Here is a 13,025-nt window from a genome sequence, read left to right as displayed (position 1 = left end):
CATTGAAACATATATGTGAACAGTATTTAGATGAACGTAGGGAAGTTTTCATTGCATTTATGGATTTAGAAAAGGCACTTGATAGAGTGGATAGGGGAGCAATGTAGCAGATGTTGCAAATATATGGAATAGGTAGTAAGTTACTAAATGCTGTAAAGAGTCTTTAAGAGGATAGTGAGGCTCAGGTTAGGGTGTGTAGAAGAGAGGGAGACTACTTCCCTGTAAAGGTGGGTCTTAGATAGGGATGTGTAATGTCACCATGGTTATTTAATATATTTATAGATTGGGTTGTAAAAGAAGTAAATGATAGGGTGCTGGGGAGAGGGGTGGGATTAAATGATGGGGAATTAAATACAAAATGAGAGTTGACACAGTTACTTTTTGCTGATGATACTGTGCTTATGGGAAATTCTAGTGAAGGGTTGCAAAGTTATTGGACGAGTTTGGGAGGGTGTGTAAAGGTAGTAAGTTGAAAGTAAACATAAATAAGAGTAAGGTGATGAGGGTATCAAGTGATTTAGATGAAGAAAAAATGGACATCACATTGGAGAGAGGGAGTATGGAAGAAGTGAATGCTTTCAGATATTTGAGAGTTGACTTGTCAGCCGATGTGCTTATAAAGGATGAGGTTAACCATAGAATTGATGAAGGAAAAAAAGGTGGGTGGTGCATTGAGGTATCTGTGGAGACAAGAAACCTTATTCAGAGAGGCAAAGAAGGGAATGTATGAAAGTATAGTGGTACCAACACTCTTATATGGGTGTGAAGGTTGGGTTGCAAACTCTGCAGCGAGAAGGCGGTTGGAGGCAGTGGAGATGTCCTGTCTAAGGGCAATATATGGTGTAAATACTATGCAGAGAATTCGGAGTGTGGAAATTAGGAGAAGGTATGGAGTTACTAAAGGTATTAGTCAGAGGGCTGAAGAGTGGTTGTTGAGGTGGTTTGGTCATTTAGAGAGAATGGATCAAAGTAGAATGACTTGGAGAGCGTATAAATCTGTAGGAAAAGGAAGACGCGGAAAGGGTTGTCCTCAGAAAGGTTGGAGGAAAGGGGTAAAGGAGGTTTTGTGGGCGAGGGGCATGGACTTCCAGCAAGTATCTGTAAGTATGTTAGATAGGAGTGAATGGAGACGAATGATTTTTGAGACCTGACGAGCTGTTGAAATGTGAACAGGGTAATAATTTGTGAAGGGATTCCAGGAAACCGGTTAGCCAGACTTGAGTCCTGGAAATGGAAAGTATAATGCTTGCACTTTAAAAGAGGGGTTTGGGATATTGGCAGTTTGGAGGGACTTCTGAACAGTCGTGTCTGAGCGCCACTACAAAGACAGTGATTATATATGGGTGAGGTGAAAGTGTTGAATGATGATGAAAGTATTTTCTTTTTGGGGATTTTCTTTCTTTTTGGGTCAACCTGCCTCGGTGGGAGACGACCGACGTGTTAAAAAAAAATATGTATTACATTTTTTTTACTGTTGCCTAGTATTCCTAGAGGATAAGATGAAATACCTTATCTCCAGCAGAATGGTGGGACTAAATATCCATGGCTAGATATGGTTGGCTAACGAAATCAGTTTCGGAGGTGTACCACCTCCTTCCTTAAGTAGCTAAGCTCATGAGTGTCAACTTTCACCCCACAGAATGGACTGTTGTCTGCTCTTCCTTATCTGGTTATGTGGATCTTCAGCCTGGTGTATTGCAGCATTGTTGACAGGCTCCTCGCTGCTAGCAAGGTCTCTAACCTGGCCGTCAGAAGGGTCTCCATGAGCATCGGTGAGTATTAGCGGCAATGTCGTCTGTCATGTATTGAGCTGATTTTGTGTATATTGCTTCCCTATTTTTGTTGTGAGGTTTCTGTATGATCTCTGTGTACTGTTGGGATAATTTATGTGATCATGTGGCCCTATCCTCTGATGTGCTGAGGTGATAGTTTATTTGACCAGTCTATTACTTGAGAGTGGTCGATTTTGTTAATGGTCCTGGACTGTTGGCCTGAGTTACCATATACTCTCTATACTCGTTTAACAGTATCACACTGACAACACCCCTGTCTTCATTGTTGCTGAATACACTCACCTCCACTCGCTCGTACTTAACACATTAACATAGAGGACTTGCTTCCACTCATTCTTGTCTTATACTCTCAACATATATCTCAGTTTCTCAACGCCACCGTCGTATTTTCCTGGTACCTGCATCTTCTCCTGTCCTCAGACTTGTCATCCATTAATTAGCCTGACTTGTCCTCAGCCTCAGACTTAATGAGACACTGTGCAACATCTGGGTGTCTTTATTCTGGAAAAGTTTCTTCAGCTAGTGGCTTGTTCAGTCCAATACACAAGAGTTTACATATTCAGTCCAATATACAGGAGATAAGGAGGAGTTTAAGGTAACCAGTCCCTCATCCTGGAGTCGATGTGTTCTGATCACCTCAAATGTTCATCAACCACCTATCTTTGTGATGAGTAAGTCACATATGCAACAGTTAGGCATCTTTATTCTGAAATGTTTCGCCTACACAGTAGGCTTCCTTAGTCGAGTATAGAATAGTTTAGCAGAAGCAGTAGAAATGTGAATACGATGTAATCAGTCCATCGTCCTTGAAGACGTAATTTTGAGGTGATGAGTATGGAAACTTATATATTCTGACACCACATAAGTCTCCATACTGCTGCTTACACTTCCCAGTGTTTCTGACTGTGGAACATAACTCTTCTCAAGGCTGAGGGATTAACCACATCAAATCTACGTCTTCAAGGGTGATGGACTGATTACATCGTATTTACGTCTGTAGTACCTCTGCTAAACTCCTCTGTACTCTTTTGAGGAAGCCTACTATGTAGGCTAAACGTTTTGGAATGAAGATACTTATCTGTTGTATATGTGTCTTATCAACTTGTCGATATTGTATACCATTTTAATATTCATCTTCCTTTGTATTGGACTTAAGAAGCCACTGGCTGGCAGAACGTTTCCAGAATAAGATACTCAAATGTTACAAAAGTGTCTCATTATAAATTTGTCTGTTTTCTAAACCATTTATTCAAAGACTCAGTTTTGTTTACCATTACCCAGACTCAGACTTGTCCTCCAATACATAGACTCAGACTTGTGCTTTAATATACAGACTCAGACTTGTGGTCCACTTCTCAGAGTCAGACATGACCTCTTCCACCCTGACTCAGGTGTTGTCTTAGACTAACCAGAATTAGGTGCCAGTATGATCAGCGCTATTGCTATCTTTAGGAAATAGTGAAGTGTCACTGTGATACCTTGCTAACTGTAATAGTATTATTGTGTCAAATCTCAATGTGTTAAACAAGGATTTTCTACTTCTCGAGAAGATAAATAAGAAATTGAAAATATGCTTTGATTAAGTATAATAATGTGGTTGAGATTGTTGGGGTTAGCAAAAGAAAACAAGTAAACAGCAATGAGGAAGAGGTTGGTAATAGTAACAAGTGAGAAGTTGATGAAGGTTATAGGAGAAGATTTCAGCAAAAGAAATCGCTTTTCTGTTCTCCAAGATGAATATACTTCTTTGATCAGTGACAATATGGGCACCACTTACTCCTTAACTAATGAAGGTAAAGATATACTCGTTGTCAGCGACTCACAAGTTAGATAAGTGGACCGTGCCTTGTGTAACTGGGATAGGAAGGTGACATAGTCAACAGGTGAGTAATATTATGTAAGGTAATTGGGACAGGATCATTATCTGTCATAGTGCTGGGAATATGATATCGGTAGAGACAGGAGCTTCTAAGTATAGGAAAATACTAGGTCCTAATTAGGTCCAAGGGAGGGATCCCGATCATATGTAGCAATTTGCCTAGAAGACTGGGCAATGAATGGATGTCTAGAGCAATTAATGTAAACTGTTGGCCAGATAAGTAATGTAAAGAACTTGCAAATCACATTCGTTGAAAACTTCTATAATTTCTTTGGCAAACAAGATATGAATACGAGAGACATGATGCATCTCTAGGGCATGGGTGATACCATTAACCAACTCTGTCGACGGGAGTCTTCGCTGTGTTGTAGAGAACTTTAAATTGATTGAAGATATTAGCATTCGAGTTTATGGGAAACAAATGACTTGCAACACCAGAGACGAAAGAATGAAAAACATGATAGCTTATGTTAGGTAAAATGACACAAGTGCCACTGATATGACATTTAACTGTGAAAACGTTGCTCTCTGCACGATATTTTTCAAGCCGTTAATAATAATACATGAACACAGAGGGTATAAATAGGTACCAAGTGAGGTGAAAGACCATAAGACATGGAGTAGGCTTACTGGTCTATGTTGTAGGAAGTAGTAGTAGTGATTGTAGTAGCAATGTTAATATTAGTAACAGTAGCAGTACTTGAAGTAGTAGTTGTAGTAGTAGTACTACTACTACTAGTAGTAGTAGTACATACATTAGTATTACCATTAGTAATAGTAGTAGTAATAGTTGTTTTTGTTGTAGTAGTGCTAGTAGTAAGAGTAGTAGAAGTAGTAGTAGTAGTAGAGTAAGTGAAGGAAACTCTAGGTTGTTATGTGATCGCAGGGTCTATTGTTTCGAGTAGAATTCATGTTAATACCTCAGAAGGTATTAGGACGAATACTTTCGGAGATATTAGCCAGAATTCTAGTCAGAACAATTAACCCAGCTATCGCACAGCAACCTAGAGTTACCTTCACTTATAGTGCTCTTGATACTGTGGACACTAGCGAGGAGAATATGTCGTTATCACGGGAGCAGCTTGTCTATTTCGTTGACTCCATGATACACTAGTGTAGCCGCAGTCTTCTCTGGGTTTTCTTCGGGAGGGGACATCAGTGCTAGTTGCCTGAAGAATGTCTCAGTAGCTTGGCACTCCAGGAGATAGTGTGGCGCTGGAGGCGCTGGACAACGTGCTGGCAGTGCTGGCACATCTCCTCTGCCTTGTCTACCATCATCTTGACTTTGGGAAAGCTCAAACGAAGCCGATGGATGGTGGTACACTGCGCTCTAGACCAGCTTCTATCATATGAAGGGAGTTCTTTCTGAGCCGCTGCTCGGTACCACTGTTGAGATGGGGTATCACCTAGGACCTTCCCCATAAGTTTCATTGCTCTGGCGGCCACAGGTTTAGTCTGGCGGAGACTGATGGGGACAGTGATCCCAACATGTGGAAAATCTGTGGCTGCCTTGGCCGCATCATCTGCCGCCTCATTTCTCCCTGATGTCAGCATGTCTGGGCATCCAGTTCAATGTCGATTTGTTACCCTGAACTTCTAAGGCTGTCATTATGCTCAGAATCGATGTGATGAGGTAAACATTGTCCTGTGGTTGGAGATGGGAGAGGGCATTGATTGCAGAGGTGGAGCCAACATGTATGACAGGTCGGAGTCAATGACGCAGGGCATGTGACAATTCCTGCTGAATCGCCACCAGCTCAGCTTGAAGGATCGTGCAGTGGTCAGGGAGTCGCCAGCCTTGTGTGTGACCATTGTGGTACATGCTAGTTGCTGCTCTCTTCCTTTCAGGGTCGACAGAACCATCTTTGAAATACACTGCACATGTGCGTCTCTCTGCCAGTGCCATGCTTGTCTCAGCATGATTGCTGAGGGTGTCTTGACTGCAGAGACGCTTGGAGGTAGGTAGTTGCATGACAGAAACATCGGCTGGATCTGGGCACCAGGGAGGTGGTGGATGTTACCCAGCAATAGGAAGGTCACAACTCTTCTCAAGGAGTAGTTGTATAGGCAGCAGTTTCCGCCCAGTAGTAGAAAACGAATGAATCCAGGAGTCGTCCGTGAAGAGTGTGGGATCTTGTGTCATGGCTGCCAATAACCATCTTCTCAGTCGGGTACCTTGCTGCTGGTGCAGAATTTTGGCTTCTTTGCAGACGTTTATGTCTCTTACTCTATCAGCCAGGGAAGGAAGCCGGGCCACAAATCTGAGACATACTGTGCTGGTCCAGATGGGGGCCCCAAGAATAGTTCTTATCGCCTGGTTTTGTACGACCTCCACCCTTTGCCTGCTCTGCGGAAAGAGATGAGCTAACGCCGGTGCACCGTAGTCACTGAGCAAGCGCACAGCTTGTATATAGTACAAGCGAAGTACTTCTTTGCTCGCCCCTGCACGGTGCCTCGTCATGGCTCTCATGACGTTGAGTCTGAGTAGAGCACGGGATCAGACATACTCGACCTGTTTCTGAAAGGTCAGCCTTTTATCAATGTAGATTGTCAAGTGTGGGTAGGAGCCTGTCCACTCAAGTTCTACATCCTGAATACGTAATCTGTTCACAGGATCTGGTCCCTTGAACATAAATGCAAGAGATTTCTCGGCAGAGATCTTGAGGCCTAGTTCCTTGCAAGACTGCGTTATTAGGTCCAAAGCTCTCTGGGCCTGTCGATCGAAATTAACTTTCCCATTCACTACGAGTACAAGATCATCAGCATAGCTGAGCAGCTGCGTACCACTATGAGAGGGAAGGCTCACAAGTTCTTGCATAAGGACGTTAAACAGGGTAGGATTGAGTACATCTCCTTGTGGCGTGCCGTTTTCCAGGGTTTTAAATGAAGAGTAGTGTCCCTGAAAGCTGACACAAGCCTGCCTGTCCCTAAGGTAGGATTCTATCCAGGCCAGGAGGCGTCCTTTGATCCTCTTCCGAGATAGTATTGCTAGAATTGCTGTGGGGCTGGCTAGGCCCAATGCCTTCTCAAGGTCGATGTAGACGACGATACTAGGTTTCTTGTTACTATCAGCAATCTGGCTTGGTAGGGTGGATATGCACTCTGCTGTACCCACTCCTTTGGTGAAGCCAAATATGTGATAATGAGGCGGTCCAAATTTCCATAGGAGGCGGTTTAACACCATTCTTTCACCAGTCTTGGCTAAACAGCTGGTCAACGATATGAGTCTCATGCTGGCCGGGTCCTTGGGCTTTGGAACTGGTACAATGGTAGCCACCTTCCAAGCTGCTGGGAGTGTCCCGGCCCTCCACGACTTGTTTATGACGCCTAGCCCTTTGAGGGTTTTCGTCGTACTAGTACGTCTTACGCGTAGGGGTTTTTGACGTACTAGTACTCATAAATTCTAGCGACCTCAAATTTAGTGGGAGAAAGCTGGTAGGCCTTCATATGAAAGAATGGGTCTATGTGGTCAGTGTGCACAGTCTAAAAAAAATCCTGCAGCACACAGTGCATAATGAGAAAAAAAAAACTTTTTCCATTTTTTTTTAATAAATCAGCGACTTTGCAGTGTATTTTCGTATGGTATTTATTGTTGTATTCTAGTTTTCTTGGTCTCATTTTATAGAATGGAAGACATACTACAGAAATTGAGATGATTTTGACTGGTTTTACAAAGAAAGGTGCCTTGAAATTGAGCTCAAAGTAGCAGAAATGTTCGATTTTTACCAAACTTCAAAAGTAAACAAATCGTGCCAAGCGTGCAATACACGTCAACTGGTGAGTCTAATATTCTTTCACAAGTGCACCAATAATATTTATACCATTTTTTACACTAATGCAGTAGTCTGCATAACAGTAAATCTTATATTTTTTGTGAGAATAAAAATTCAAAGTGGAAAACAAAAGAATATAAGAGGGGCCTTGAGATGTGACTAATGACTAGAGGAAATGTCATTTTAGTGCCAGGAATGTCTTTCTTGTTTATTCTGGACCCTATTCCGAAATTGGCATCTTTTGAAATTTGTGTGAAATTGGCAAAATTGCTAAATTCTGACCACTGTACTGGATAGTTGAATTTATAAATGGGTGGTTTCTTGCACCCATTCGATAGAAAAAATGGAGTTCTAGCGAAATATTCATGTTTTTTGTCGACTAGTACAGTGAAATTGGCCGAAAATGGGGCTCAAAGTGGGCAAAATCGCCGATCCGTAAACATCGCTGAGACCGCTAACTTTGCGAGAGCATAATTCCGTAAGTTTTCTATCAAATTTCAAACTTTTGGTGTCGTTATGATCGGGAAAAGATTCACTATCTTTTCATAAGAGAAAATAATTTTTTTTTTTTTTTAAATTTGGCCGACCCTGAGAACGAGTTTCGAAGAGGGCCTGTCGACCCTCAAAGGGCTAGTATGGCCTCCCATCCACTCTGACCAGCCCGTGCATTCATGGAGTACGTGACACCATCGATGCCCGGGGCAGTGTTACATGTGTTCTTAATGGCATGTCGGAGTTCCAAGTCCGTGAGGTCTTCATCATTCACATCTTCAGACTCACATTCAGCTTGTATCATTAACTGACGTTGTGGCAGAAGATCCGTCTTCATATTCCGGATGTCCTGTGGGAACTGAGTGGAGGCTCCCCTGGAAATGAAGAGCTTCACCAGTTTTTCAGCTTCCTGGGATGGGTTCGGGTGTGCTGGTGGCCGAGGCTTGCTTTTGCCAGTTGCGATGTTAAGCTTGCTCCATATCTCAGATAAGGTGGTGTGATGCCGGAATGTTGAGCACCACTCCAGCCACTTCTCAGTTTTTACTCTGAGGGAGACTCTGCTGGCATGCTGCACAATGGCTCTCAGAGTATTCCTGTTCTCTTCTGTAGGGTTACGCGGTGGTTCTGCTCCCGCACCTCATCGTTGTAGAACCACCAGTTTCTTTTGTGAGTGCGTCCTGCGAACTTCTTTGGAATTGCATACTCTGCCGCCTGGATGAGAACAGTGATTAGTTCCTGTTCAGCCGTATAAGAGTTTTCAGATGGAGTGTATGTGGACCACCAGTCATACCTGGAGGTTACCTGGAAGTTATTCCGGGGATCAACGCCCCCGCTGCCCGGTCCATGACCAGGCCTCCCGGTGGATTAGGGCCTGATCAACCAGGCTGTTACTGCAGGCCGCACGCAGTCCAACGTACGAGCCTCAGCCCGGCTGATCCGGCACTGACTTTAGGTATCTGTCCAGCTCTCTCTTGAAGGCAGCCAGGGGTTTACTGGTAATTCCCCTAATGCTTCATGGGAGGCTGTTGAACAGTCTTGGGCCCCGGACATCTATGGTGTTTTCTCTTATTGTACCAATGGCGCCCCTACTTTTAATTGGGGGTATTTTGCATTGCCTGCCCAGTCTTTTACTTTTGTAGGGAGTGATTTCTGTGTGCAGATTCGGGACCATTCCTTCCTGGATTTTCCAAGTGTAGATTACGATATATATCTCTCTCCTGCGTTCCAACGAGTACAAGTCAAGTGCTTCCAAGCGTTCCCAGTAGCTAAGGTGCTTGACAGAACTTATACGTGCAGTAAAGGATCTCTGTATACTCTAGATCTGCAATTCACCTGCTTTGAATGGAGATGTTAATGTACAGCAGTATTCCAGCCGAGAGAGAACAAGTGATTTGAAAAGGATCATCATTGGCTTGGCATCTCTCGTTTTGAACGTTCTCATTATCCATCCTATCATTTTCTTTGCACTTGTGATCGTGGCACTGTTGTGATCCTTGAAAGTGAGATCCTCAGACAATACTACTCCCAGGTCCCTTACATTATTTTTCCGCTCTATTGTATGGCCAGAGTTTGTAGTATACTCTGTTCTAGTTATTATCTTCTCCAGTTTTTCATAATGAAGTAGTTGGAATTTGTCCTCATTGAACATCATATTGTTTACCGTTGCCCACTGGAAAACTTTGTTTACATCTTCTTGGAGGTTAACCGCGTCCTCAGCAGATGACAGCCTCATGCAGATCCTAGTATCATCCGCAAAGGATGATACGGTGCTGAGGTGTACATCTCTGTCTATGTCTGATATGAGGATGAGAAATAAGATGGAGGCGAGTACTGTGCTTTGTGGAACAGAGCTCTTCACTATGGCAGCCTCCGATTTAACTCTATTGACCACTACTCTTTGTGTTCGATTTGTTAGGAAGTTGAAGATCCATCTCCCCACTTTCCCAGTTATTCCTTTAGCACGTATTTTGTGCGCTATTACACCATGATCGCATTTGTCAAACGCTTTTGCAAAGACTGTGTATATTACCTCTGCATTCTGATTTTCTTCCAGTGCATCCAAGGCCATATCATAGTGATCCAGTAGTTGTGAGAGGCAGGAGCGATCTGCCCTGAACCCACGTTGCCCTGGATTGTGCAGATTTTGGGAATCCAGGTGATTTGTAATCCTGCTTCTTGCACTCTTTCAAAGATTTTTATGATGTGGGACGTCAGAGCAATTGGTCTATAGTTCTTAGCTAATGCTTTGCTGCCACCTTTATGGAGTGGGGCTGTATCCGTTGTTTTAATTAAGTGACTGTGGAATTTCACCCATGTCCAAGCTCCTCCTCCATAGTGTACTTAGGGCATGCAAGAGGGGTTTCTTGCAGTTCTTAATGAATACAGAATTCCACGAGTCGGGGCCCGGGGCTGAGTGCATGGGCATGTTGTCAATTGCTTTTTCGAAGTCTATCGGAATTAGGGTAATGTCGGAAATCTTGCATACATTTATGTAGTTTTGAGGCTCATTCATGAAGAAATCATTTGGGTCGTCGATCCTCAGACTTATTAGTGGCTCAATAAACACAGAGTCGTACTGGGATTTCAGTATTTCACTCATTTCCTTGTTGTCATCTGTGTAAGTCTGAGTAAGGGCCCGATACTAGATGTGGTATTTGCCTTGCTTTTGGCATATGAAAAGAAATATTTCGAATTTCTTTCAATTTCACTAATAGCTTTAAGCTCCTCATGTCTCTCCTGGTTCCTGTAAGAGTCATTTAACTTAAGTTCGATAGTTTCCACTGCCCTGGTCAGCACCTCCTTTCGTGTATCAGATATTCTAGCACTCCTGAGAAGCTCTGTGACTCTTCAGCGTTTTCTGTAGAGGGAGCATCTTTCTCTCTCCAGTTTACTCCTCCTCTTCTTCTTTCTTAGGGGAATATGCCTAGAACATGCTTCAGCTGCCAGGAAGTTGATCCTTTCAAGGCACTGGTTTGGATCCATGTTATTTAAGATATCTTCCCAACATGTTTCATTTAGGACATGGTTTACCTGGTCCCAGTTGATGTTCTTGTTGTTGAAGTTGCATTTTGTGAAGACACCTTCACAGGTACATGCACTCTGCTGATCAGGACCCCTATGCATGTACGTCTGGACTTCGATTAGGTTGTGATCGGAATTAGTTGTTTTTGATATTCTTATGTCTCTTATCAGGTCCTCATTATTTTTGAAGATAAGGTCAAGTGTGTTTTCTAGTTTTGTTGGCTCCACTATCTGCTGGCTTAAGGTGTGTTTTTCGCAGAGACTTAGTAGCTCATGTGTGTGTGACCTTTCATCTGCGCTACCTCCGGGGATTGTTTCAGCTATAACATTATTCGCTACATTCTTCCATTTTGTATGCCTTAGGTTGAAATCACCAAGCAGTAAGATGTTTGGGGATGGAGCTGGAAGATTTTCCAGACAGTAATCAATTTTCAGTAGCTGTTCCTTGAACTGTTTGGAAGTTGCATCTGGTGGCTTATATACAACCACAATGACTAGGCTTTGGTTCTCGATCTTTACTGACATAACTTCAACTACCTCATTCGTGGTGTTCAGCAACTCTGTGCAGATGAGGGACTCTTTGACATACAGGCCAACCCCCCTTGTTGCCTGTTCTTTCTGTCGTGTCTAAAAAGGTTGTAACCACTTATCCATATTTCACTGTCAAAGTGATCTTTTGTGTGAGTCTCTGTGAAGGCTGCAAACATTGCATTAGACTCCTCTAGAAGTCCACTGATAAAAGGTATTTTGTTGTTTGTGGATGGCTTAAGGCCCTGTATATTAGCAAATATGAACGAGGCTGTATTCTGTGTTTGTTGGGGGATTTTGTTATTGGCATCAGTAGTTGTAGTTCTGGAGGGCCATGGGTGGCCACTGGCTGCGCCTCCCGTCCAACAAGGCTCCAAGGTGGTGGACTATTTTTGTTATTTCCTTCCATTTTCTATTTCCGTTTCCTGTCACTAAAAAATCATCTTGAGTTGGGTTGTCGCAGCTACTGTTGTTTGTCTTGTGGGGTCTGTGCCTCCTGGTCCCTTTTAGATGGTATGCAGGGCAGTTGATGTTGTAACACTGCTTCTGGAGGACCGAGGAGTGACACATTTTTGGGTGAAAGAAAGTACAGGAAGAAGAACGACACACTCCTTTAGATAGGAGGTCGCTGCATTTTTTGGGATGCTCAAAGTTGCATGTTCCATTTTTTCCTGATATTCCATGCTTACAAATGACCTAAGCATAATTTTGCACAAATTCACTTTTGGTTGAGAATTGTTGGGAGGTGTGTAGTCAATTTCTGCAGGTTCTGGGACTGCACTGTAATCCTCAGTATCCAAACCATTCCAAGTAATCCAAGATAATCCTGGAATACCTTCCAGTTGGCCCTCTTTACGTCCCATCTAGGAGGCACCACAACTGTGTGTGTGGGGGGGGGGCTGTTGATGTTGAAGGTGGTGATCACTGCAAAGTGGTCACTGACTATGTTAGGATGAGTTTCCCATGTAGCTCCCGCTGCGAGTTTTTTTGTCCCGAAGGTAAGGTCGAGGCGGCCGCCCAACAGGTGTGTGGGGGTCTCCATTGTTTAGCAATTTGACCTCTGGAATATCTTGTAGGAGCATTGCTATGTGTCTGCCAGCAGCATTGGTTGCTGAGTGAGAGTGCAGCATTGGGTGATATGTGTTGAAATCTCCACCCACAATAATACACTCAGTGCGTGCTAGTGCGAGGAGCTCTGCAATGTCGAGGATGTGTCTTGGGTTCTTGTAAATGTTATAGATGGTAATGGGCGCCCCAGCTATGTGTGCAAGGATGGCCTGTTTCTCGACATCCTTCCCACAGTCTACAGGGTTGGCTATAACCTCGTGAGGTATCGCATCTGATAGGAATACAGCTGTGCCTGTGCAGTGAACGCCCGCTTCCATGTGCCAAAAATACTCAGTAAAACGGGGGAGTCTTGGGCACATAGTTGGGACAGTCAGAGTTTCTTGTAGCAAGACGATGTCAACCCGATCCCGAATTACTGCCTCCAACAAGAGGTGCTGTTTGTCCCTCAGGTCCTGAATGTTCCATTGTAGG

At 43.5% G+C, this 13,025-nt stretch overlaps 1 protein-coding gene across 1 annotated transcript in view; it reads left to right on the top strand.

Moving 5' to 3' along the window:
• Nucleotides 1-13,025, top strand: part of LOC128691013 (sialin-like) — a 361,202-nt gene that overhangs the window by 319,085 nt on the left and 29,092 nt on the right. Inside the window, exon 8 of the mRNA XM_070089262.1 lies at nucleotides 1,640-1,772. Coding sequence (XP_069945363.1) covers nucleotides 1,640-1,772 — 133 coding nt within the window. The remainder of the gene's footprint in view (nucleotides 1-1,639; nucleotides 1,773-13,025) is intronic.

The sequence above is a fragment of the Cherax quadricarinatus genome, chromosome 27, assembly GCF_038502225.1.
Source record: "Cherax quadricarinatus isolate ZL_2023a chromosome 27, ASM3850222v1, whole genome shotgun sequence".
Taxonomy (NCBI): Eukaryota; Metazoa; Arthropoda; class Malacostraca; order Decapoda; family Parastacidae; genus Cherax; species Cherax quadricarinatus.
This window is presented reverse-complemented; position numbering and strand designations above follow the sequence as displayed.